Below are 20809 nucleotides of genomic sequence, written 5' to 3'. Positions count from 1 at the left end.
AGGCTCGACTAAGAGCTCCAGGGGAGACGCGATTGATTCCTGCCCGATTCCATAGAGACAGCGGTGCGGACTGATACATTTTGGGCGCTGCGGCTTATTAAATATATGATAAATAGTCAAAAAGTTTTACTGCGTGAGAAATATGATGTGTGGCGGGAGAGTGTGACAAAAGACCGAAATGCGTGACTGTCACGATCAATGCGTGACACTTGACAGCCCTGCAGATGTGTGGTGTAGCTGAGCTTCAAATCCTTTACTTTTCTGTACAAACAGAACCTGTGATCGGCCATGTTGGTGTGACGTTGAAGTGCTTCAGGAAGGAGGAAGGTTTTCACCTGTCATTTGAAGACGAAGCGTTTCGGCTGTTCCTACATCCAGGGGACGTTCGTTCCACCACCTCGGTGCCAGGACGCAAGAGTCTTGATGTATACCTACGTCTTAGACCGAGAGACGGTCGTTACTTACTGAACTCAGGGTTGTGAAGATCGTCCCGAGTCCCTGAGTAGGAGCTCCAAGATGAGGTCTTAAATGATGAACGATGTTCGTTATTGTTGTCAAATAACATCATAAGAAAGCCAAACTCAAGAAAAACAGGTCAAATCTAGAATGTGTTTTTTTCTTTTTTTTCAAACAATGATCCTGTTTTCAGAAAGATTTTTCTATATTAAGAAGCCCTTGAAGAAACTCCCCCCCCTTCCTTCTTTGTAGACTCCTCTCATTGTGCAATAAAACTTGCCCGAATTTGATCATCACATCTTACAAAGTTGCCAGAAACTTTGTTCGAAGAAATAAAAGCCATGAGCGGAGGAGAGCAGCAGGGGTTCCGCGAGAACTCCGGAGATCAGCGGGGTTTGTTACGGACCCCCTGCCTGCAGCCCTGCTTTATCAGCAACACACACATACACACAGCTCTGAACTGCTGAGCTCCTGGTCTACTCTCTCTCACATTTACACACACACTTTGATATGTAAAAATGTCTTAAAAGTTATTAAAAGAAATCTCTACAAAAGGGTCATAGTATTTAATTCAAAATAATTATAATAACATCATAATTACAGCATCCCTCAAGGCTCAAAACGAGTGCATGAATAAGTCAGTCCTGAAGTTATTATAAATGATTAGAAATCGTATTAAACGAACATGAACGACACCTTGAGGCATGCTGGGTGTTGAAGTAGCCCTGAACGTGTAATTTTAATCCAGGAGCACAATTTTTAACACCCTCTAAACCTTTACTCCATATAAATACAAGACAGAACCTATGAATATGCAGGAATATGCAAATCTGTAAACACATCCATGTCATCCTGGCATCCCAGAGATCTTTAGTTAGCTTAGCTAGGTGGCACGTTAACAGATTTGTCATTTTCTCATCGATTAATTTTACCGTAAACAACCATCATCACTGCTCATCACTATGTTAGCAATCTAAAGGTGCAAAATGCAAATTAGGTACTATGTTGTCATCCTCTAATATCAGACATGATTGGTCATTAAAGGTCTTATAGGTCTTATTTAGTGACATCACAAACTCTCACGTGTAGCTCCGCCCCAAACTGATTTTATACAGAAGTACTTGTTTAAATCCCAGACTTTTTTAATCATCATAAACATAAATACATTATTAATATAAATACTTTTTTTTTCATTTTCATGCCCAGAGCCTGGACTTTGAGCAATGGACTGGAGGAAGCAACATTTATTATTTTATTCTTTGTCTAACACTGAATCTTTTATGTATTACTCTCCTAATAAAATGATAAAGATATAAATCAACATTTTTACCAAAAAAAACCCAAAAATAATATGAACGTGTATATATATATATATATATATATATATATATATATATATATATATATATATATATATATATATATATATATATAAAAAATAAAAATTTTCCCTTCTGTATGAACATGCAAGTGGACAAAAAAACAACAGGACACAAGTTACTGTGTGAAGACATTGCAAAATATATTTAACATCGATTTCCATGTGATTGTCAAGAGAAAGTAGATATATTTCTTTTTGCTAAAATACTGTGTATCTCAGAAATGCCATAAGGAACGCAACACTTATGTACACACTTACATTGTATTTACAAATCCACGACTTTACAAAATCTAAAGATGTATTTGGACACATGGAGGGTAAGGGGTGGGGAAGTAATCAAGAGGACGATCCTAACGGCTTTGGTCTTAGATTTGTCGACTAATTCCTCTGACTAAAAGAACACATTCATACATTCGCATTTTGTGCAACTCTTAATTTTCAACGTTATTGCGATCGCTGACTTCCTATCTGATTTACATCATAATATATAAAGCAAACAGTGATTAACGATAATAATGATGATGATAAAAAAAATACAGCAACAAAACTAAATGATTGTAATTAATTTCTGTACATGATTTATGATTTTATAACCAAAGCTTGCACTGAAATTTCTCCTGTCCTCGCATAATAGAGACGATTCTTGCCCTAAACTGCCAGGCAGTTACACAACAGCCCTTTTGCATTACAAGTGTGTGATTCTGTGCAAAATGTTTTTATTTATTGTCGTGGCACAAACGACCCTGAACAGCTGAGACAGATGAGCCACGGTTTCCTCAACAATGCCGAAGAGTATTTAGACTAAGAAAACAAGCATTAAAACTATTTTAGCAAAAATATAAGCTGGCGTGTAGAAATAAAATTAAGATAAAACTATCATTTGCATTGCGGCTACATAGCAAATGAGCTGAGTGATGGATAGAGCTGGATTTTAATGATACAATACTGACACCTCGTTGTGGCTAGTGGTAGCGCAGGAAAATGTGGTATACTGTAGAAACAAAAGGTTTTCTTTTTCCTGTTCTGTTCTTTTCTTTTTCATTTATTATAGCACAACATATCTTAGTAGTTTTTCCTGAATGGCAGTGAGTGAAAAGAATGAATTTAAGGAATACTCCACAAGTTTTTTTTTTTTTTTAAATCTCTATTCACAGCATCTGTACTCTTTTCCCCTGTATTGAAGAAAAAAAATTTACTTTCCACCGAACTCCAAAAGTAAACATGTAAGTGCAGCTGATGGGGCAGTTAATAACCCTTTTTGTGAAACTTCCTGTTGACAGCAAAAGTTTGCCTCCCTCTTAAAGTTAATGGTGGGGAATTTTTTTTTATCTCTATTGGACAATTTAACAAGTTATTCTTCTCTTAAAGAACAAAAAAAAAAATAAAAAAAATCAGGTTGTCGTGTCAAAAACAAAATCACACGGGAGACTCCTTTCGTAAATGAAACGTCTCCTCACGGGAAGCTTCGGCGTGGCCGAAGTCGTTTAAACGTTCGACACTGTTTAATAAGATTTACGACCGAAGTCTCTGCGCAAGTTAATCTACGATCAAACTTCAAGTGTGCTGTAAACAATATAAAAGTATCCATTTAAATAGAGTGTGGATTATTTTTCCCTTCAATGCAGGTAAACATGTTAACGTTGTTCTACACAGATGGACTGCAGAGAGACCGGCTTGAAAAAAAGCGTGCTAGAGTATTGCTTTAAAGTTGGACTCTTAAGAGATAAATACTGCTTCTCTGACTTAAGGATCACACACACATACACGTACACAAACACACACTTTGTGGTGCGCCGTCATTTCAGACAGATCACCGTATTGACTCAAGGCACATATGTATACGTTACGTTACGTTAAATGTCATCTAAGAAAAATAAATAAATAAATAAATCACGATTAGCCCTGTAATGTTTCAGGATTTTACTTCAAACGAGTGAACCTCTGAACCGAGAAAGAACAACAACCTGCTCACAAATCTCCATCTGAAACTACAAAGCCTGTTAATAGTTTATATCTGTGCTTTGGGAAAAATAAAGAACTTTATAGTGCTTCTTTTTTTTTTTTTTTAAATTGATGTAAGCCACTGACACAATCCCCTGCCCCGACTCCCCCCGAGATATAACACCACCGTCTGGATAAACCGGCTGTTTGAGAAGCACTAGATTTCATAGCAGACGTGAACATGTGATGAGTGGGACACAATTATTAGAATTAATATTATTATTATTATTATTATTGACTAGGGGAAGAAACAAAAACAAAACTCTGCCATTGTGTATACAATCGTCGTGTCAATCTGAAAGACGTGGCAGAGAGGCACAAACGTGACGACACGTCCTGGAGGCGTGTGGCGTGCGGGTCTCACCGTGCCGTGTCCTGTCTTATCCTCCCGACTGAGACGAGTGAGCGTCAGAAACGGGCTGTTAATGTTGCCCTTGAGTTTTGGAGGGAACTTCGTACTTAAAGACCACGCTGAAGATCTTGCCGCCGAGCCGCTCGGCCAGCCACGAGTTCTTGATGACGGCCAGCTTGAGGCTTTCGCAGTTCAGCATGGCGTAGTAATTGGTATGGATGGCACGACCCATGCCTTCGATGATCACCAGGTCCGTGCCGCGCTCACGCACCACTGTGGCCAGGACTTTGTCCAGTCGACTGGAAGAACACAGAGCAGGAGTGACTTATATTGTTTTTTTTTTTTTTTACATAAACATACAACAAACATATCCGTTTTATAATCCTGAATCTATCAGCATCTACAAATATGACACAACACATGATATCCCAGAATTCCCACCCAGGAAACAGCAGTGTATCCGTAATGATCTGATATATAATCAGAAACAGATACTATTAACTTTGGCTGTAAAGCTTTAACTGTGTTTAGCTTAAATGCATAGATATTAAATGGATGATGAGAGTCAGGTGAACGTTACCTCAAGTCCAAACAGGGAGAACTGGATCCGCTCTGAACTAACGTCAGTCTGTCCTCTTTTACTCCGGCTCTACAAACACACGACACAGTACAACCAAGATCGACACATGTCTAACACTAAACCCTGGTGTGTCTGTGTGTGTTAGAGAGAGAGAGAGAGAGAGAGAGAGAGAGAGAGGCAGGGAGGGGGAGAGAGAGAGAGAGAGAGAGAGAGAGAGAGAGAGAGAGAGAGAGAGAGAGAGAGAGAGAAAGGCAGGGAGGGAGAGAGAAAGGCAGGGAGAGAGAGAGAGAGAGAGAGAGAGAGAGAGGCAGCGAGAGAGAGAGAGAGAGAGAGAGAGAGAGAGAGAAAGGCAGGGAGGGAGAGAGAGAGAGAGGGAGGGAGAGAGAGAGAGAGAAAGGCAGGGAGAGAGAGAGAGAAAGGCAGGGAGGGAGGGAGAGAGAGAGAGAGACCGAGAGACACACAGAGAGAAAGAGAGAGAGAGAGAGAGAGAGAGAGAGAGAGAGAGAGAGAGAGAGAGAGAGAGAGAGAGACTGAGACTGAGAGAGAGAAAGGCAGGGAGGGAGGGAGAGAGAGAGAGAGAGAGAGAGAGAGAGAGAGAGAGAGAGAGAGAAAGAGAGAGAGACACAGAGAGAGAAAGACCGACAGAAAGAGAGAGACACAGAGACAGAGTGTGCACACACACACAGCCACAGAGAGAGACACAGAGAGAGAGACACTGAAAGAGAGACACAGGCACAGAGAGAGAGAGAGACAGAGAGAGAGACACAGAGGACACTTACTGAATGACAGGATCCATAGCAGCTATTCTCTCAGTGACGATCTGCAGCTCGCTGTTAGTCACGTCATTAAGCGCAGGACTCGAGTTACTCGCAAGAACAACCTGAGATGATAAATCTGCAACTGTAACTATGAATGAACACATACAACTTGTACACACACCAAACTGTGGTGTGTGTGTGTGTGTGTGTGTGTGTGTGTGTGTGTGTGTGTGTGCGTGCGTGCGTGCGTGTACCAGGGACACACCTCTGTGCCTCGAATAAGAAGTTCTCTTACAAAGGGGAAAACTCCTAGAATAATGTCCACTCCACTATTATCTACGAAAAACAACGCACATTTATGAGGAGGACCCTGTAACACAGGAAGAAAACAGGAGACACGTTTTTAATCATGGTGTTTACACTTAACGGCACGTATAAGTGAACAGATTATAGAGTTATTATCAGTAATGCAGAAGAAATGCAGCCACAGAAGTGTGACATCACGTCAATTATTAATCTCAACAACCAGACTGTTGTTTTGTTGTTTGAAACACAGGCGATGATGATATTTTCTTGTCAACATTCCCTAACTAACGAGACTCATTTTTCCACTAAGGCATTGTTTCTTTTTCTTGCTTGCTTGCTTGCTCCCCAGCGTGTGAACCGATTTCCCCGAAGCCCTTGATGACAGTCTGCACTTTTCTGTAAAAACTGGTCACTTCTGATATGTAAAGTGTGCTGGTGGATGAGGAAAGACACCGAGTGCATATGAGGTAAAGCAGGTTCGTCACCTTCAATCTTTCAATCCACTGGTTATAGGCATCTACAAGCCACGGACGCTCTGGAAAATATATTAAAAATAAAATAAAATAAAATAAAAAAAAAAAAAAGGAAAGAGATTTTTTTAAAAACTTATTTTGAAAAATAAGTGAAAAAAAAACATTTTTTTTTTTAATTTATGGATTATTATAAATATTTAACCAGAGTGTATAAAATACAGATTTTTTTCCCCCATTTCACTTTTAAATATAATTAGTAATTCTCTTTTATAAATCAAATTTTTTTTTATTTATAGAGTCAAATCAAAAATCAAATTTTTTATAAATCAAATTTTAAATAATTATTCCTTTTCATTTTATGACACTCAAGAATTCCACACAATTACAGGGATGTCAGTGAATCTCTGTTTTTTTTTTTTAAAACAAATTCCCTTTAGAATCAAAGGACCAGATAACATTCTGAACTAAAAGGTTTTTGCAGGACAATCACCAACCTGTATTATAGGATTGCGTCCTGTCTAATTTGCACAGAATTAAGAAACTCTTCGTTTAAACGGTGTGACAGCAGGCTTAGAGTTTGCACAATTCTGGGTAAAGATACTATATACAGGTGCATCTCAGTAAATTAAAAGGTCACGGAAAAGTTCATTTATGTCAGTAATTCAACTCAAATGGTGAAACTTGTGTATTATATAAATTCAGTACACACAGACTAGCAAAAGATTGGTTTCTCTGAAGAGGAAGAGATAAGGGCGCTGGCCATATAAAGGTTAGCCAGCATTATAACTACAGCCAGGAGTTTTGTTGTAATGAAATAAAACACATTAATCAAGAACAAATAAGTTCCAGTCAACGGAAAACCATCTCTCAGTCAACAGACAGTGTGTGCTGTTTAGATACATTAACCCTTGTATGTTGTTCGGGTCTTTGGGACCCATATCCATAAACATCAATAGTTTTGAAAAACTTTGCTTCCTTGTAAATTTGTTGATTTTTTCCCACTCATTACTTGATTAAATTTGATTTTCTTTTTTTATTACATTTTATTAAAAAACAACAAAAAACGAGTAGCACTTTAAATAAAAAATGTGATGTAATAAAGGTAAAGGGCAAATATTAACCATATATGTTGTTTATATTGCTTGTAATTGGGATGAAGTAAACATATGTAGAGTATTTTAACATCAAATTTTTGATTGTGTTGAATTAAAAACCCAAAAATGCAGCAGGTCCAGCAGACCCACCAACACTGGCTGAGTAACAAAAATACAAACAACATACAAGGGTTAAGCACATTTAATATTGCTAAGCATTTCTAATTACCCTTTCTACACAGGACAGAGACTCAGGGAGTGCCCTGAAGGTGGGGGTGATACAATCACGATCGAGGATCAGTGCAGATGGAGTTTAAGTCTTTGCTACTTTTAATTGTGATGATTTTGACTCACATTTATCAAAAACCCACCAATTCACTCTCTCAGAAAATTAGAATACTTTATAAGATCAATAAAAAAACATTTTTAGTGAATTGTTGTCCTTTAAGAAACTACGGTGATTTACTGTATATGTACTCAATACTTGGTAGGAGCTCCTTTTGTTTTAATTACTGCCACAATTTGGCATGGCATGGAGGTGATCAGTCTGTGGCACTGCTGAGGTGGTACGGAAGCCCAGGTTTCTTTGATGACTTCAGCTCATTTGCATTTTTTGGTCTCTTGTTTCTCATTTTCCTCTTGACAATATCCCATAGGATCTCTATAGGGTTCAGGTCTGGTGAGTTTCCTGGCTAGTCAAGCACACCAACACCATGGTCATTTAACCAACCTTTGGTGCTTTTTGCAGTGTAGGCAGGTGCCAAATCCTGCTGGAAAGTGAAATCATCATCTTTAAAAAGCTCTAAATGTCTTGGTAAACCTGTGCAGTGACTTAGGTTTTCAAAAAACACTATGGACCAACACCAGCAGATGACACACATTGTACACCAAATCATCACAGACTGTGGAAACTAAACTCTGGACTTTAAGCAATTTGAGCTATGAACTTCTCCACCCTTTCCACAGACTCTAGGACCTTGGTTTCTAAATGAAATACAAAACTTGCTCTCATCTGAAAATAAAACTTTGGACCACTGGGCAACAGTCCAGTTCTTCTTCTCCTTAGCCGAGCCAAGACGCCTCTGAGGTCGTCTGTGGTTCAGTAGTGGCTTAACGAGAAGAATACGACAACTGTAGCCAAATTCCTCGACACGTCTGTGTGTGGTGGCTCTCGATGCCTTGACCCCAGCCTCAGTCCGTTCCTTGTGAAGTTCACCCAAATTCTTGAATGGATTTCGCTTGACAGGCCTCTCAAGGCTGCGGTTCTCTCCGTTGGTTGTGCATCTTTTTCTTCCACCTTTTTTCCATCCACTTAACTTTTTGTTAACATGCTTGGATACAGCACTTTGTGAACATCCAGCTTCTTTGGCAATGAACGTTTGTGGCTTACCCTCATTGTGAAGGGTGTCAATGATAGTCTTCAGGACAACAGTCGGGACAACAGTCTTCCCCGTGATTGTGTAGCCTAGTGAACCAAATTCAGAGACCTTCAGAGGAAACCTTTGCAGGTGTTTTGAGTCGAGTAGCTGATTAACACGTCACCAAATTCTAATGTTTTTGAGAAGGAGTTTGAGTTTGTTAAATGTGAGTCAAAATCAACACAATTAAATGTACCAAAGACTTTAAAACTACTTCAGTCTGTGTGTGCTGAATTTATATAATACACGAGTTTCACTATTTGAGTTGAATTACTGAAATAAATGAACTTTTCCACGACATTCTAATTTACTGAGATGCACCTGTAAATATTTTAAAGACAAAAAAATACATTTTGTCTTTGCATTATTAATCGTCTCTTACCTTGCAGCTGCTGCTTTGCCTGTTCGAACCCGAACTGCGGATCAGTCTCCAGAATGCTGTGAAACAGGTTGATGGATCAGAACTTGCACTTGCAATCCTTAAAAGATTCCCTTCTTTTTCTTTTAATAATTAAATCCACCACTGCTCTCACGGGTATACTTTTACATATCGCTCACTCGGACACAGCTTTGGCTCCCCAGTCGAACACGTTGCCCGCCAGCAGGCCTCGGACCAGAGTGAATTGCCTCTGCTCCCAGTTCAGCTCCTCCAGAGACTGCACCACTTTCTGGTAGTACTTCAGCGCCATGTCGTTCTCCTTCTGCTTGATCTGTGGCCGTGAGAAGAACACAGGTTTGTAGTGTGCCTGATCTCTGCAGCGTCATATAAATGCATAACATTAAATGTATAATGCAAAGTAAAAAACAGCTTTAATAGGGGCTATTCTTACATTCTTACTCTATTCTTACATTATTTACACACACTTACTTATTTATATTTAAATTTGCACATCCATATTTCAATTTGCACATTTATCCACTGTACATTCAACTGCATTTATTAGGGGTCAAGCCCCGAAGGGGCGTAGACACCTATTGTTATGGTTAGTTTTCTTCTTCTTCTTATTATTATTCTTCCTCTTCTGCCATTGAAGTCAATGGCAGCCCATAGAACCGTACGTAGGAAAGTTATGTAATTTGGCACACATGTAGAGGCCAGTGTTAGAAGTTACTATAGCAACGTTGGTGTCTCTAGCTCAAACCCTCTAGCGCCACCAACAGTCCAAATATCCAATTATGTTCATGTTCATAACTGCTGACTCGTAAGGCCTAGAGACAAAACTCTCAGAATCCAGCAAAAAGAAGACTGGGCTTCTTTTACAGCAGAAAGAATATCTGATCGGCTTGACCCCGGTATCGCTGCTTGCAGCTATATTTATATGTGTGTTCATGCCTTGTCAATGCCATTCTGTTTTTACACTGTGGAGCTTGTGTACTAGAACTTCCTCGTATGTGAAAACATACTTGGCAATAAAGACCTTTCTGATTCTGATTCTTTTTACACCTGGTCACTTCACGCGTTTTCTGTGATCGTAAAAAGACCAGGTCTAAATGCCCTCCGAAACGTTTTGGAGACGGATATAAATCCGATGGTCCGAACCACTTCAGGAGGTGGTCTGGGACGCAATTCAGACGAAACTGGACAGGTGTAAATGAATGTGGTTGTTCAAGCCACATACGTCAGCGCTATACTCCTCCCAAACGGAAGCACGTCACTCGCAGGTGACTCACGAGTCGTGTATCGCGCCAGAAACAAACAGTAAATGCTTGTAGCATGTAGTTTGTAGCATAACCGTCATACGTTTTTTAGTCTTCTTTTTGATTGCATTCTGAAAACCGCATACACCAAAGCGTGTTCCATTACAATGACCCCGGAAATGAGCTAAAATATATTTGCATTTTTGGCAGGAGTAGAAAGATCGGATTGATATCCGATTCGCCGAGACGCATTTATGTGGCCTAATGTAAATGGAACAGTTTTAACAGATAGCTATCTGTTTATCAGATAGCTATCAGATCTGAGAAAACACATGAAGTGACCGGGTGTAAAAAGGCCCATAAAGTCCCAGAGTGGCTCTTTGGTCTTTATGTTTAATGTTCGGAGATCTTCAAACTACTTAAACTGATTATTCATTCAAGCTTTAGTTCAAACCTTAGAATAAGGGTCAGGAAAGTTGAACTCGTTCAGACAATGTTCCCTGGTGTCGAGCAGACTCCGAACGGTGAGCGATCCGTAAGCACTGGAGGAAAAGATGAGGAAAGGCACTAAGGTCAGGACTAGAGTCTGTTCATAGAAATGCATAATAATTATTTTTACTAGTTGTAGCTGAAACTGAATTAGACATCTGTATGAAGTGTGCACATATAAATGTTTTACTAGATATCATACTAATTGTGTGTGTGTGTGTGTGTGTGTGTGTGTGTGTGTGTGTGTGTGTGTGTGTGTGAAGACCGAATGCTTGACGTGTTCTCACAATGGCTGATGGCGTAACGTCTGTAGCTTGTGTCTGTACTTCTGGCGAAACTTCTCTGCCCTCTCTGTGGCCTCAGGCTGGTCTTTCTGACTTGCCACAGCTCGCTTCACCACCTATACCCCAAAAAAAATAAATGAATAAATAAATATATAAATAAAATAACAATTGAGGTCAGTATGTTTACTAATTATGAGAATTATCAGCTTACTAATTATCAGAAACTACAATCCATAGACCAAATGGGCTGCAAGAAACAACTACAGTGTGTGTGTTAAGATAAACTTTATGAAACATGAAAATTCCATCACTTGAACCTTTCACTTAACCACACATTGGACTAATGGTCAGAAACCAAACATGGCCAGATTAATAAAAACAGCAGTGTGATGGAATGTGATCTCTGGACAGAGTAATGTTTTGGCTTGCGAGCGAAGCCTCACCCCATCCAGCGCATCTTCGAAACAGTAGAGCCAGTATTCTCTAGCCAGAGCGTCCTCCGTGAGGTCCACAGTGTCGGGGATGTAAGATGAAGGGTCCTGCAGGAGCGGCAAGTTCACCAGCTGCCTCTCTAAACGATCCATCTCCAACATGTCAAACTGCAGAAAAGACGAGAGAGGGAGAGGGAGAGAGAGAGGGAGAAAGAGAGCGAGAGAGAGAGAGAGAGAGAGCGAGAGCGAGAGAGATTAAGAGAGAGCGAGAGAGAGAGAGAGAGAGAGAGAGAGAGCGAGAAAGAGAGAGACAGAGATTAAGATAGAGAGAGAGAGAGAGAGCGAGAGAGAAAGAAAGAGAGAGACAGAGATTAAGAGAGAACAAGAGAGCGAGAGGAAGAGAGAGAGAGAGAAAGAGAGAGACAGAGAGAGCAAGAGAGAGACAGAGAGAAAGAGAGAGAGAGAGAATCATAGCACAAATCTCAGCACAGTCATCAGTACAGACTGAGTGATAAAACCACAGCTAAAGAGAGACATTTTGGCAGCAAAACTTTCTGAAAAATCTACATCAAATCTATACAATGTAATTTTGATCCCCTCTAAACTTCTACTTTAATTATACTATATAAATAAGCTAGTAAAATACATTTCTATAGTAAATACAAATAGGCTACAGATATGGGGGGAAAAAACAAGATCAAAAAAATCCTGCTTAATCTATCAATAGCAAATTTGGGCCATTTCTCATAAAGATCTAGATTTTTCTTGCTGGTAGTGCTCTCAAAATTCTCCTTGTAGAAGCCATTCTCAAGAAAGTGCGCTTGCACTTCTAGTGCACCGAGTTGTGTTTTACAGCTTGCTTTAGTTACACACGTCACAAATTTGTACGTCAACACAGACAACTAAACATATCCTACTGTGCTGAAAAGACAGAGCGAGAATTAAAGACGGTTTTAAAAAGCGAAGAAAGCCAGAAACGCGTCACTCGCCAAAGGGTTTGTACTTACAGGAAACTGATGTGAACAGATTAAGACAGGAAGAAAGAGATGTACAGTACGTATGAATGGGAGAAGAAATAAAGATGAATAAACATTTAATAAAAAAATAAATGCATGGAATTTATGAATATAGAATGAATGAAGAAAAAGACAGCATTGAGTCACACCGATCGTACGAAGGACGACTTACCGTGCCGCTTCGTGCTCGCTGCATAGGATTCAGATCCGGAGACACGCTCATGAGGCCGGAACTGCCGGCGTAGTTTTCCTCCCAGCTGTACTGGTTAGGATCTGAACAGATACAATAAACCTCATTTACAGAATCTACCGACACACATCGTAAATCCAGCGAGTTTAGTGTTAGTCCAGGTGTCTGAACAACTTACTGTCTTCTTCTGCACCCTTCAGAAAAGCCCCTATAGTACCCAGGTAACCTTCGTGTCTTAGAAACAAAGCCTGAACTTCACCCTGAAACAGAATAACAAACATAAGTCAAATGAACTAAAACACTTTCAAGGCAAAAAACGCTTTATATTAAGATTCCCTTAAATATAACAACCACATCTGTAGCATTAATAAAGTAATTAACGCTTGTGATCTTTTTTTTTAAATAATAAGCCACGGTTCATACGATAAGTGAGTAAAATTAAGCTCACCACGATTTTTGAGAAATGCTTCAGAAAACTGAGTCGGGCCGAATAATAAAAAAAAATCAAAACAAACATGTAGCCAATGAGCAGAAAGGGGCGTGAAGTTGGCGCATATTCACAGATTGGAGTTTCCTGAGTCAATAACTCCTGAGCTAAACACTGTTACTACACAAATAACACCTCTTTTCTATCGTAGTAATGTAGAGACGCAGCTACAACCGTGTTTTGTGTAGTAACAGTGTTTAGCTCAGGAGTTATTGACTTGGGAAACTCCAATCTGTGAATATGTGACCAACTTTACTTAAGACGCCGAGGCGCTTTTCTCCTTCTCGATAGGTGAGTAACGTTGGTTTTGCTTTGTTACACAGAACTAATATATGCCTTTGTCCTTTGATGATGCTTGATTATGCTTGTGTGTCATTTTTGATTGTTTGTTTATTTGCAATTGTATTGTTTTTCCCTTAAGCTATGATAAAGTCTCATTTCTTTCCATTATTTGCCTGGGTTACGTATGTATGTGTGGGCGGAGCTATCAAAACAGGGGTGGGACCCATTTGGGTTAGGGGCGTGTTTGTTTTGGTGATTTCAAATGTCGGCATTGGCTTTCAAAAATCGGAGACCCCACATTTAACGTGTTGAAGTAAAGAGGATATGTCGTTCGTTAATAAGCATAAATTGTAACTTGCTTTCAAATAGTTGCTGTGGAAGAGGGATAAAACATGACGTGGTGTGCTGGTAACAAACACATCGGAGAGGAAACATTGCACAATCTTATCGCAGATAAATTTCTTCCAACACCAAAGCCCTAACAGCAAGTCTTCTCATTTATGAGAATCATGTTGTTTGTCTTGAGGGTATGTAAACTTTTGCACTTGATATCTATCAAATGAACAACTGATCAGAACGTTGTGAGTTCAAATCCCACCAAGCATTCACCGCTGGGCCCTTGAGCAAGATCATTAACCATCGATTGCTCATAAAAATCCGATGAAATGAACCAAGCATGTGTACATATGCGAGCGTGTGTGTGTGTGTGTTAAAATGAACGGAGATGGTCAGCCAGGTACCTTGGAGAAGAAGTTGATGCTGTAGGTGATGGTGTGCATGGTTACTGGGTGACCTCGGATGAAGAATCCGCCGAAGTAAACTCGGGTGAGGTTGTGCGATCGGGCGTAGAGGCACGCTAGCTGACCGATATCGTTACTGATCATGTGCAGCAGGCTCTTAGCCATGTCTTCTTTGGAAAACTCTAAACACACAAACAAACAAACAAATATATATAATGCTAAATGACTAACACTTATGTCAGTGCTTATGTAAGTACACTTATACTTATCTGTTATGCTAAAAATGTTTACAAATTATTATATTATTATTCATTCATTCATCTTCTACCGCTTATCCGAACTACCTCGGGTCACGGGGAGCCTGTGCCTATCTCAGGCGTCATCGGGCATCAAGGCAGGATACACCCTGGACGGAGTGCCAACCCATCACAGGGCACACACACACACTCTCATTCACTCACACAATCACACACTACGGACAATTTTCCAGAGATGCCAATCAACCTACCATGCATGTCTTTGGACCGGGGGAGGAAACCGGAGTACCCTGAGGAAACCCCCGAGGCACGGGGAGAACATGCAAACTCCACACACACAAGGCGGAGGTGGGAATCGAACCCCGACCCTGGAGGTGTGAGGCGAACGTGCTAACCACTAAGCCACCGTGCCCCCTATTTTATTATTATTAAAATTATTATTATTATTTGTTATTAAATACATAGCTTGGACTTTTTTCTTCCCAAGATATGACTGGCATGTAAAGATTTTCTCTCTCACTTTGAGACGAGTATTAACTGTAAAATGATCTGGCATACTGCAAAAAAAACATATTGACTACAGTACAATTTGCAAACTGTCTCATTCATTTCAATATATTTTCTTTATATTTACTTATTTCTGTTAGCAGGCCATTTTGAATTTTAAGAAATAAATGCTTACAGTGAAAACAAGACTCAATGTGAAATTACTAAAATAATTTATCTAAAAATTCTTTTTCTTTTCAGTTTAATAAACTTATATTTGATTTATTGTATCCTTATTGGCTTAAAAGTCACATAAAATGCTTTAAAAAAAAAAAAAGCGCATGCATGAAACAAAGACCTTTTGCTTCATTTCATAACTATGACAAAAACGGGGCTTTATAATCTGGGTGAAATGTCATGGGCTCTACTTGTGAAAGTAAACCTGTCCCTCTCAGGCTGCTGGTTCGTACACGTCACCTTTATCGGTGGTGGCAGATTTCCCAAAGCTGCTCGCTATAAGGTATCCTGGCAGTCCCAAAGAGACGGACCCTCCTCCGTAGATGTCCTTAACCAACATGTCCACGCTGGTGTGCTGTCCCTTGGAGGCCAACTGTAAAAGCTCATCGAATCTCTGTAGAAAGATTTAACAGTGAATCGGTGGGGGAAAAAAAACAGCTCCTCCGATGAAAGTAATATCAAACGCACTAACCTTGGTTTTAGTAAGCAAAGCCCCAAGACCCCAGAACGTCCCTCCGCCGATGGAGCTTCCGCCGATGCGCTCGAATTTGTCCTCCGATTCAACCTTCAGAGTGGGAAGGTGTGTAGAATTATTAATCCCATCATATAATGCAAACATAACTCAAGATCAAACACTCGCCTGATCACATTTCACCTTTCACCGTGCAATATTTGTTCTGTCCCAAGCTCGTTATACAACTGCGTAAGAATGATTGCAATCCTCTGGTAGCTGGACTTTCCCTTCATTGTGCTTTATTTATCCAGCTCGATATAAACCGATTTATTTGCAAATTATTTGTACAAATATATGTGTGCACAAGAAATCTGGTATTTGCAAAAATCCTGTAAATCTGGACAAAATGTTTGGATCCTATTCGTGTTCCAGAGAGCGTGTATGTTTACACTTTAAATCACTACAGTTACATTGATTACTCTACTTAATACTACAGTATATATTTGGAATATAACGTTGATAAGTTAAATGGCTTATTTTTAGTATGTTTAGAGTGTTTAGATGAAACCCTTTATAATGCTACTTTGATTAAAAATATGAAGAAAGACAACATAAGCCCATGAATAAAAAAAAATAAATAATAATAATTTCATTCCAAAAAAAAAAAAAAAAAAGAAATTGCATAGTATGAACAGAGGACGAGCCGATCTTCTTCTTCTTCATTTGATATTTTATGTTTTTTTTTGGCATAGAAATGAGTTAAAATCCTTCTGGACTTCAGACTTTACTCAGATCTGTCGTTTTGTGCTCCTATGGGTCTGTACACTTGTCCATTTAAGGAGTTTTGTGGGCGTCGTTAAATGCAAATGAGCTGCATCAGGAATGTGCTGTACGTGTTAGGACCGATTATCAATAATATGATATAATATTTGAACAAGGCCAAACATTTAGGTACTTTTATTTGAATCGTTATTTTTTTTTAAATAAATATTTTTTGTGTGTCTATACAATCGGTCACATCCGTCCCTGAACACTTCTGAACCTTATCTGGGCTTAATGCTGTTTAAAGTCCACACGAGACGGAGGTTATAGCCGTTACCTTGACGATGGAAACGCCAGAGCCGATATTAACCAGAAGATAAGGGAAGATGTCTGGGTGTGTGTTCTGGAAGCGAAACTCAGGGTCGGCGTGCTTCGCGTAAACAAAAGCCTCATGAGGGATATTCTTCAGAACAAAATTACAGCCCTTGATAAGACACGACATCTCGTCCTCTTTGTCCACTCTGTGATGAAAAACAGAAGGTAAAACAGCTATATAAACTGTACACACTGTCGAACGGCTCGTTGTGTGTGTTTTAATTCCCACTCACTTGAGTTTTAACTTCTTCTCGATCAGATCTTTGAACTTATACGCTCCTCCTCCTGTAGCCTTGATAACTTTGGTTTCCGTGTTCACCAGGTGGTCTTTGATAAAATCCAGGCAGGTTTCAATGTAGCGGTTCTCGAACTTGATGAAGTGGAGCCTAGCCGTGATCTCCTCCTGGACCGAGATCTCGTACAGCGGTTCTCCGTCTGCTTCGTTCTACACAGACATAATAACAGATATAATAATAATTATAATAATAATAATAATAAAGCAGTTACGCATACATATACACGCAGTACTTCTATTAATACACCACGAAGAACCTTTATCATGCGTGTGAGAGCATTAGATTGTGTAGAGATCGTACCTGAATGCTTGTCTTGGCCGTATGATCGCATGATCTCACTTTGGCCACTTTGTGCTGTACGGTGGAGTAATACGCCAGTTTTGTCAGCGAGCCACCTATTGAAGGGAAAACGGTGTCACTCTGGGGCTTTTTACACCTGGTCACTTCATGCGTTTTCTGTGATCAGATAGCTATCCGATGGTAAAAAGACCAGGTCTAAATGCCCTCCGAAACGTTTTTGAGACGAATATAAATCCGATGGTTCGAACCACTTCAGGAGGTGGTCTGGGACGCGTTTCAGATGAAACTGGACAGGTGTAAATGAATGTGGTTGTTCAAGCCACATACGTCAGCGCTATACTCCTCCCAAACGGAAGTACGTCACTCGTGAGTGACTCACGAGTCGTGCATCGTGCCAGAAACAAACAGTAAATGCTGTTTTTTGTAGCATAACCGTCGTTACAAGTTTTTCCGTCTTCTTTTTGATTGCATTCTGAAAAACGCATACACCAAAGCGTGTTCCATTTCAATGACCCCGGAAATAAGGTAAAATATATTAGCATTTTGGGCGGGAGTAGAAAGATCGGACTGATATCCGATTCGCCGAGACGCGTTTATATGTGGCCTAATGTAAATGGAACAGTTTTAACAAATCAGATAGCTATCGGATCAGAGAAAACACATGAAGTGACCAGGTGTAAAAAGTCCCTCTGACTTTCATCTAAATGTAATGGATTCTCTGTGGTCCCCTGAGTATACAACATTATACACACAAACAGTTAGTGCTCCATTTGAGACGATACTGAACTCAAACACTAGACAGTAGAGTATATAGCGCGTAGTGTGAAGTGTAGTACATCATTTGGGACGTATAATTGATGAAGGAAAGCATTTCTTTATAAAAAAAAAAAAAAAAAAAAAAAAAAAACTGACAAAGCAAAAAATTTTGTTCCAGATGCTGAATGTGTGACCTGAAGGAGGAGGGATTTTCATGTCAACATTTGTCATAATGTCTTTAAGCCACCTAGTTTTAAAGAAAATATAGTGAGGGATGAGATTCTACACAGACGTGGTCTTCGGCTGACTTTAGGTTTTTGTGAAAATAGTGCTTGTTTTGAACGATTTCCTAACAAAACCAGTTTTGTTTTTACAAGTCATATCATGTAAAGAAGCTTGCGTAATACATAGTTAATTTCCTTAGTAATCGCTGTGTTTTCTAAGCTTCAATCTTCCCCTTGACGATTCAGATTCTCGAGCCCTTTTGTTTGGATCGAAAATCTCTTTTCTAAAAATTTGCTTACAGAATACAAAAATTAAACTCCTTAAGCAAGGAGAAAGCCGGGGGTTCGGGAGTAAAACTGAAAAATCATAAATATGTATGCAAAAGCAAAAAAGTGAGCATAAGTTTTAGTAGTAGCCTTTTTGTCACATGAGGTAGAAAAGGATTTAACATAAATCTTAACATCTTCATGAAGGTGAAAAAAAATGGAGAGATTGGATAGAAAATGTGGTGAGAATCTGAAGTGCAGTATCTGTTTCGCCACCACAGAGATACCCTCACAAAGACCCCAGAGATACCCTCACAAAGACCCCAGAGATACCCTCAAAAACCCCAGAGATACCCTCAAAGACCCCAGAGATGCCCTCAAAGACCCCAGAGATGCCCTCAAAGACCCCAGAGATGCCCTCGAAGACCCCAGAGATGCCCTCGAAGACCCCAGAGATGCCCTCGAAGACCCCAGAGATGCCCTCGAAGACCCCAGAGATGCCCTCGAAGACCCCAGAGATGCCCTCAAAGAACACAGAGATGCCCTCAAAGAACACAGAGATGCCCTCAAAGCCCACAGAGATGCCCTCAAAGCCCACAGAGATGCCCTCAAAGACCACAGGAATTACAAGCTGCACTTTCATATAGCTGCAATGCATTCTGGGACATTTTGACCTCTCATTAGCTCTGTGTTGAAGAAGCTCGAGCTGTTAAGACTTAAGGTTTAAATCCGTTCACCCTGTGACGTCAGCGCGGGACACAACCACTAAGCTCTCACGAGACCGGCAAAAAAAACGAAACCAATAAAATAAAATAAAAATAAAAATAAAACAAACACACACACACAGCAATAAACACATAACTGTTTCCTATAAAAACGCTTGATAGGTTTCAGAGTGAAGTTTCCTTTTCTCACGAGACTAGCTAGCTAACGTTAAAGAACGAACAAATGTTCAAAATACACAAGTTATTATCGTTAATATAATTAGTTTTATGTTCTACAATATAAACTGGGACCTAATCATATGTTTTATTATACATTGTCTCAGTAGCACACAAGCTTTGGCTCGAACTGTCAAGTTCTGTAACGTTAGCTAACCTTCAGCTAGTCAGTTAGCAGCTAGCAAGTGGCTATTGTACACAAAAAAGTACCCAAAACAACTCAGTTTAATACCTATATCTATTGCGAACCTCTTGGCATTTTCCAAATTCCGAAATATTTCATCCGGAGGAAGAGTTATGCTTTTATCCATGCTGTGTGAGCCGCTGTCAGTGCCTCCGTCCGTCGCCATCTTCCGCACTTGTTTTGACCAACAAGCACAAACTGCACACTAGCCTACTAAGTAGTATGAAGGAATAGTGCGCATTCAGCAGTGACGGAGCGTCTCACCGCACTTTGTAGTACGCTAGTGTGTATTTTAGGACCAGTAGCATTCAAAGCACGAGCTGAATCTGTTCACAATAAAAGTCTGGGCTAAGGGAAGAATTGACGTGTAATACGTTTTTGACCTGATGCAACGTGTGTGTGTGTGTGTGTGTGTGTGTGTGTGTGAGTGTGAGTGAGAGAGAGAGAGAGAGAGAGAGAGAGAGAGAGAGAGAAAAGAAAGAAAAAAGAAAGAAAAATACAGTCAAATAAATAAAAGAAGAAGGAAAATAAAAGAAACAAAGAAAATAAATGAAAGAAAAAAAAGAAAAATTACAGTAAAAGAAGGAAAGAAAGAAAGAAAAATAAATAAAAGAAAGGAAGAAAGAAAAAAAATAGTCAAAAGAAAGAAAGGAAGAAAGAAAGAAAGAAAAATAAAAGAAGAAAGAAAGAAAGAAAGAAAGCAAGAAAGAAAGAAAGAAAGAAAATAAATGAATGAAAGAAAAAAATAGTGTCAAATAAATAAAGAATGAAAATAAAAGAAAAAGAAAATAAATGAAAGAAATAAAATAGTCAAATAAAGGAAGAAGGAAAATTAAAGAAAGAAAGAAAATAAATGAAAGGGAAAAAAGAAAAAATACAGTAAAAAAATAAAGA

The 20809-nt window shown here is 39.4% G+C and overlaps 1 protein-coding gene across 2 annotated transcripts; it reads right to left on the bottom strand.

The window, feature by feature from the left end:
* Positions 1-1953: 1953 nt before the first annotated feature.
* Positions 1954-20250, bottom strand: pank4 (pantothenate kinase 4 (inactive)). 2 transcript variants are annotated; one of them, XM_060857857.1, is made up of 19 exons: positions 19964-20250; positions 17544-17638; positions 17181-17392; positions 16910-17093; positions 15829-15921; positions 15597-15750; positions 14377-14558; positions 13046-13127; positions 12850-12950; positions 11674-11829; positions 11234-11346; positions 10912-10999; positions 9378-9529; positions 9202-9257; positions 6320-6369; positions 5794-5898; positions 5550-5650; positions 4771-4839; positions 1954-4489 (listed from the first exon to the last, which is right to left on the bottom strand). In XM_060857857.1, the coding sequence occupies exons 1-19, from the start codon at positions 20079-20081 to the stop codon at positions 4261-4263; spliced, it is 2340 nt and encodes a 779-aa protein (XP_060713840.1). In that variant the 5' UTR covers positions 20082-20250; the 3' UTR covers positions 1954-4260. The 2 variants fall into 2 exon arrangements, with proteins under 2 accessions (XP_060713840.1, XP_060713841.1); XM_060857858.1 differs by having other exon boundaries at positions 19981-20136.
* Between the last annotated feature and the right edge of the window lie 559 nt (positions 20251-20809).

This window comes from Tachysurus vachellii, chromosome 22 (genome assembly GCF_030014155.1).
Source record: "Tachysurus vachellii isolate PV-2020 chromosome 22, HZAU_Pvac_v1, whole genome shotgun sequence".
Taxonomy (NCBI): domain Eukaryota; kingdom Metazoa; phylum Chordata; class Actinopteri; order Siluriformes; family Bagridae; genus Tachysurus; species Tachysurus vachellii.
The sequence above is the reverse complement of the archived record's forward strand: the minus strand, read 5'-3'. Positions and strand labels throughout refer to the sequence as shown.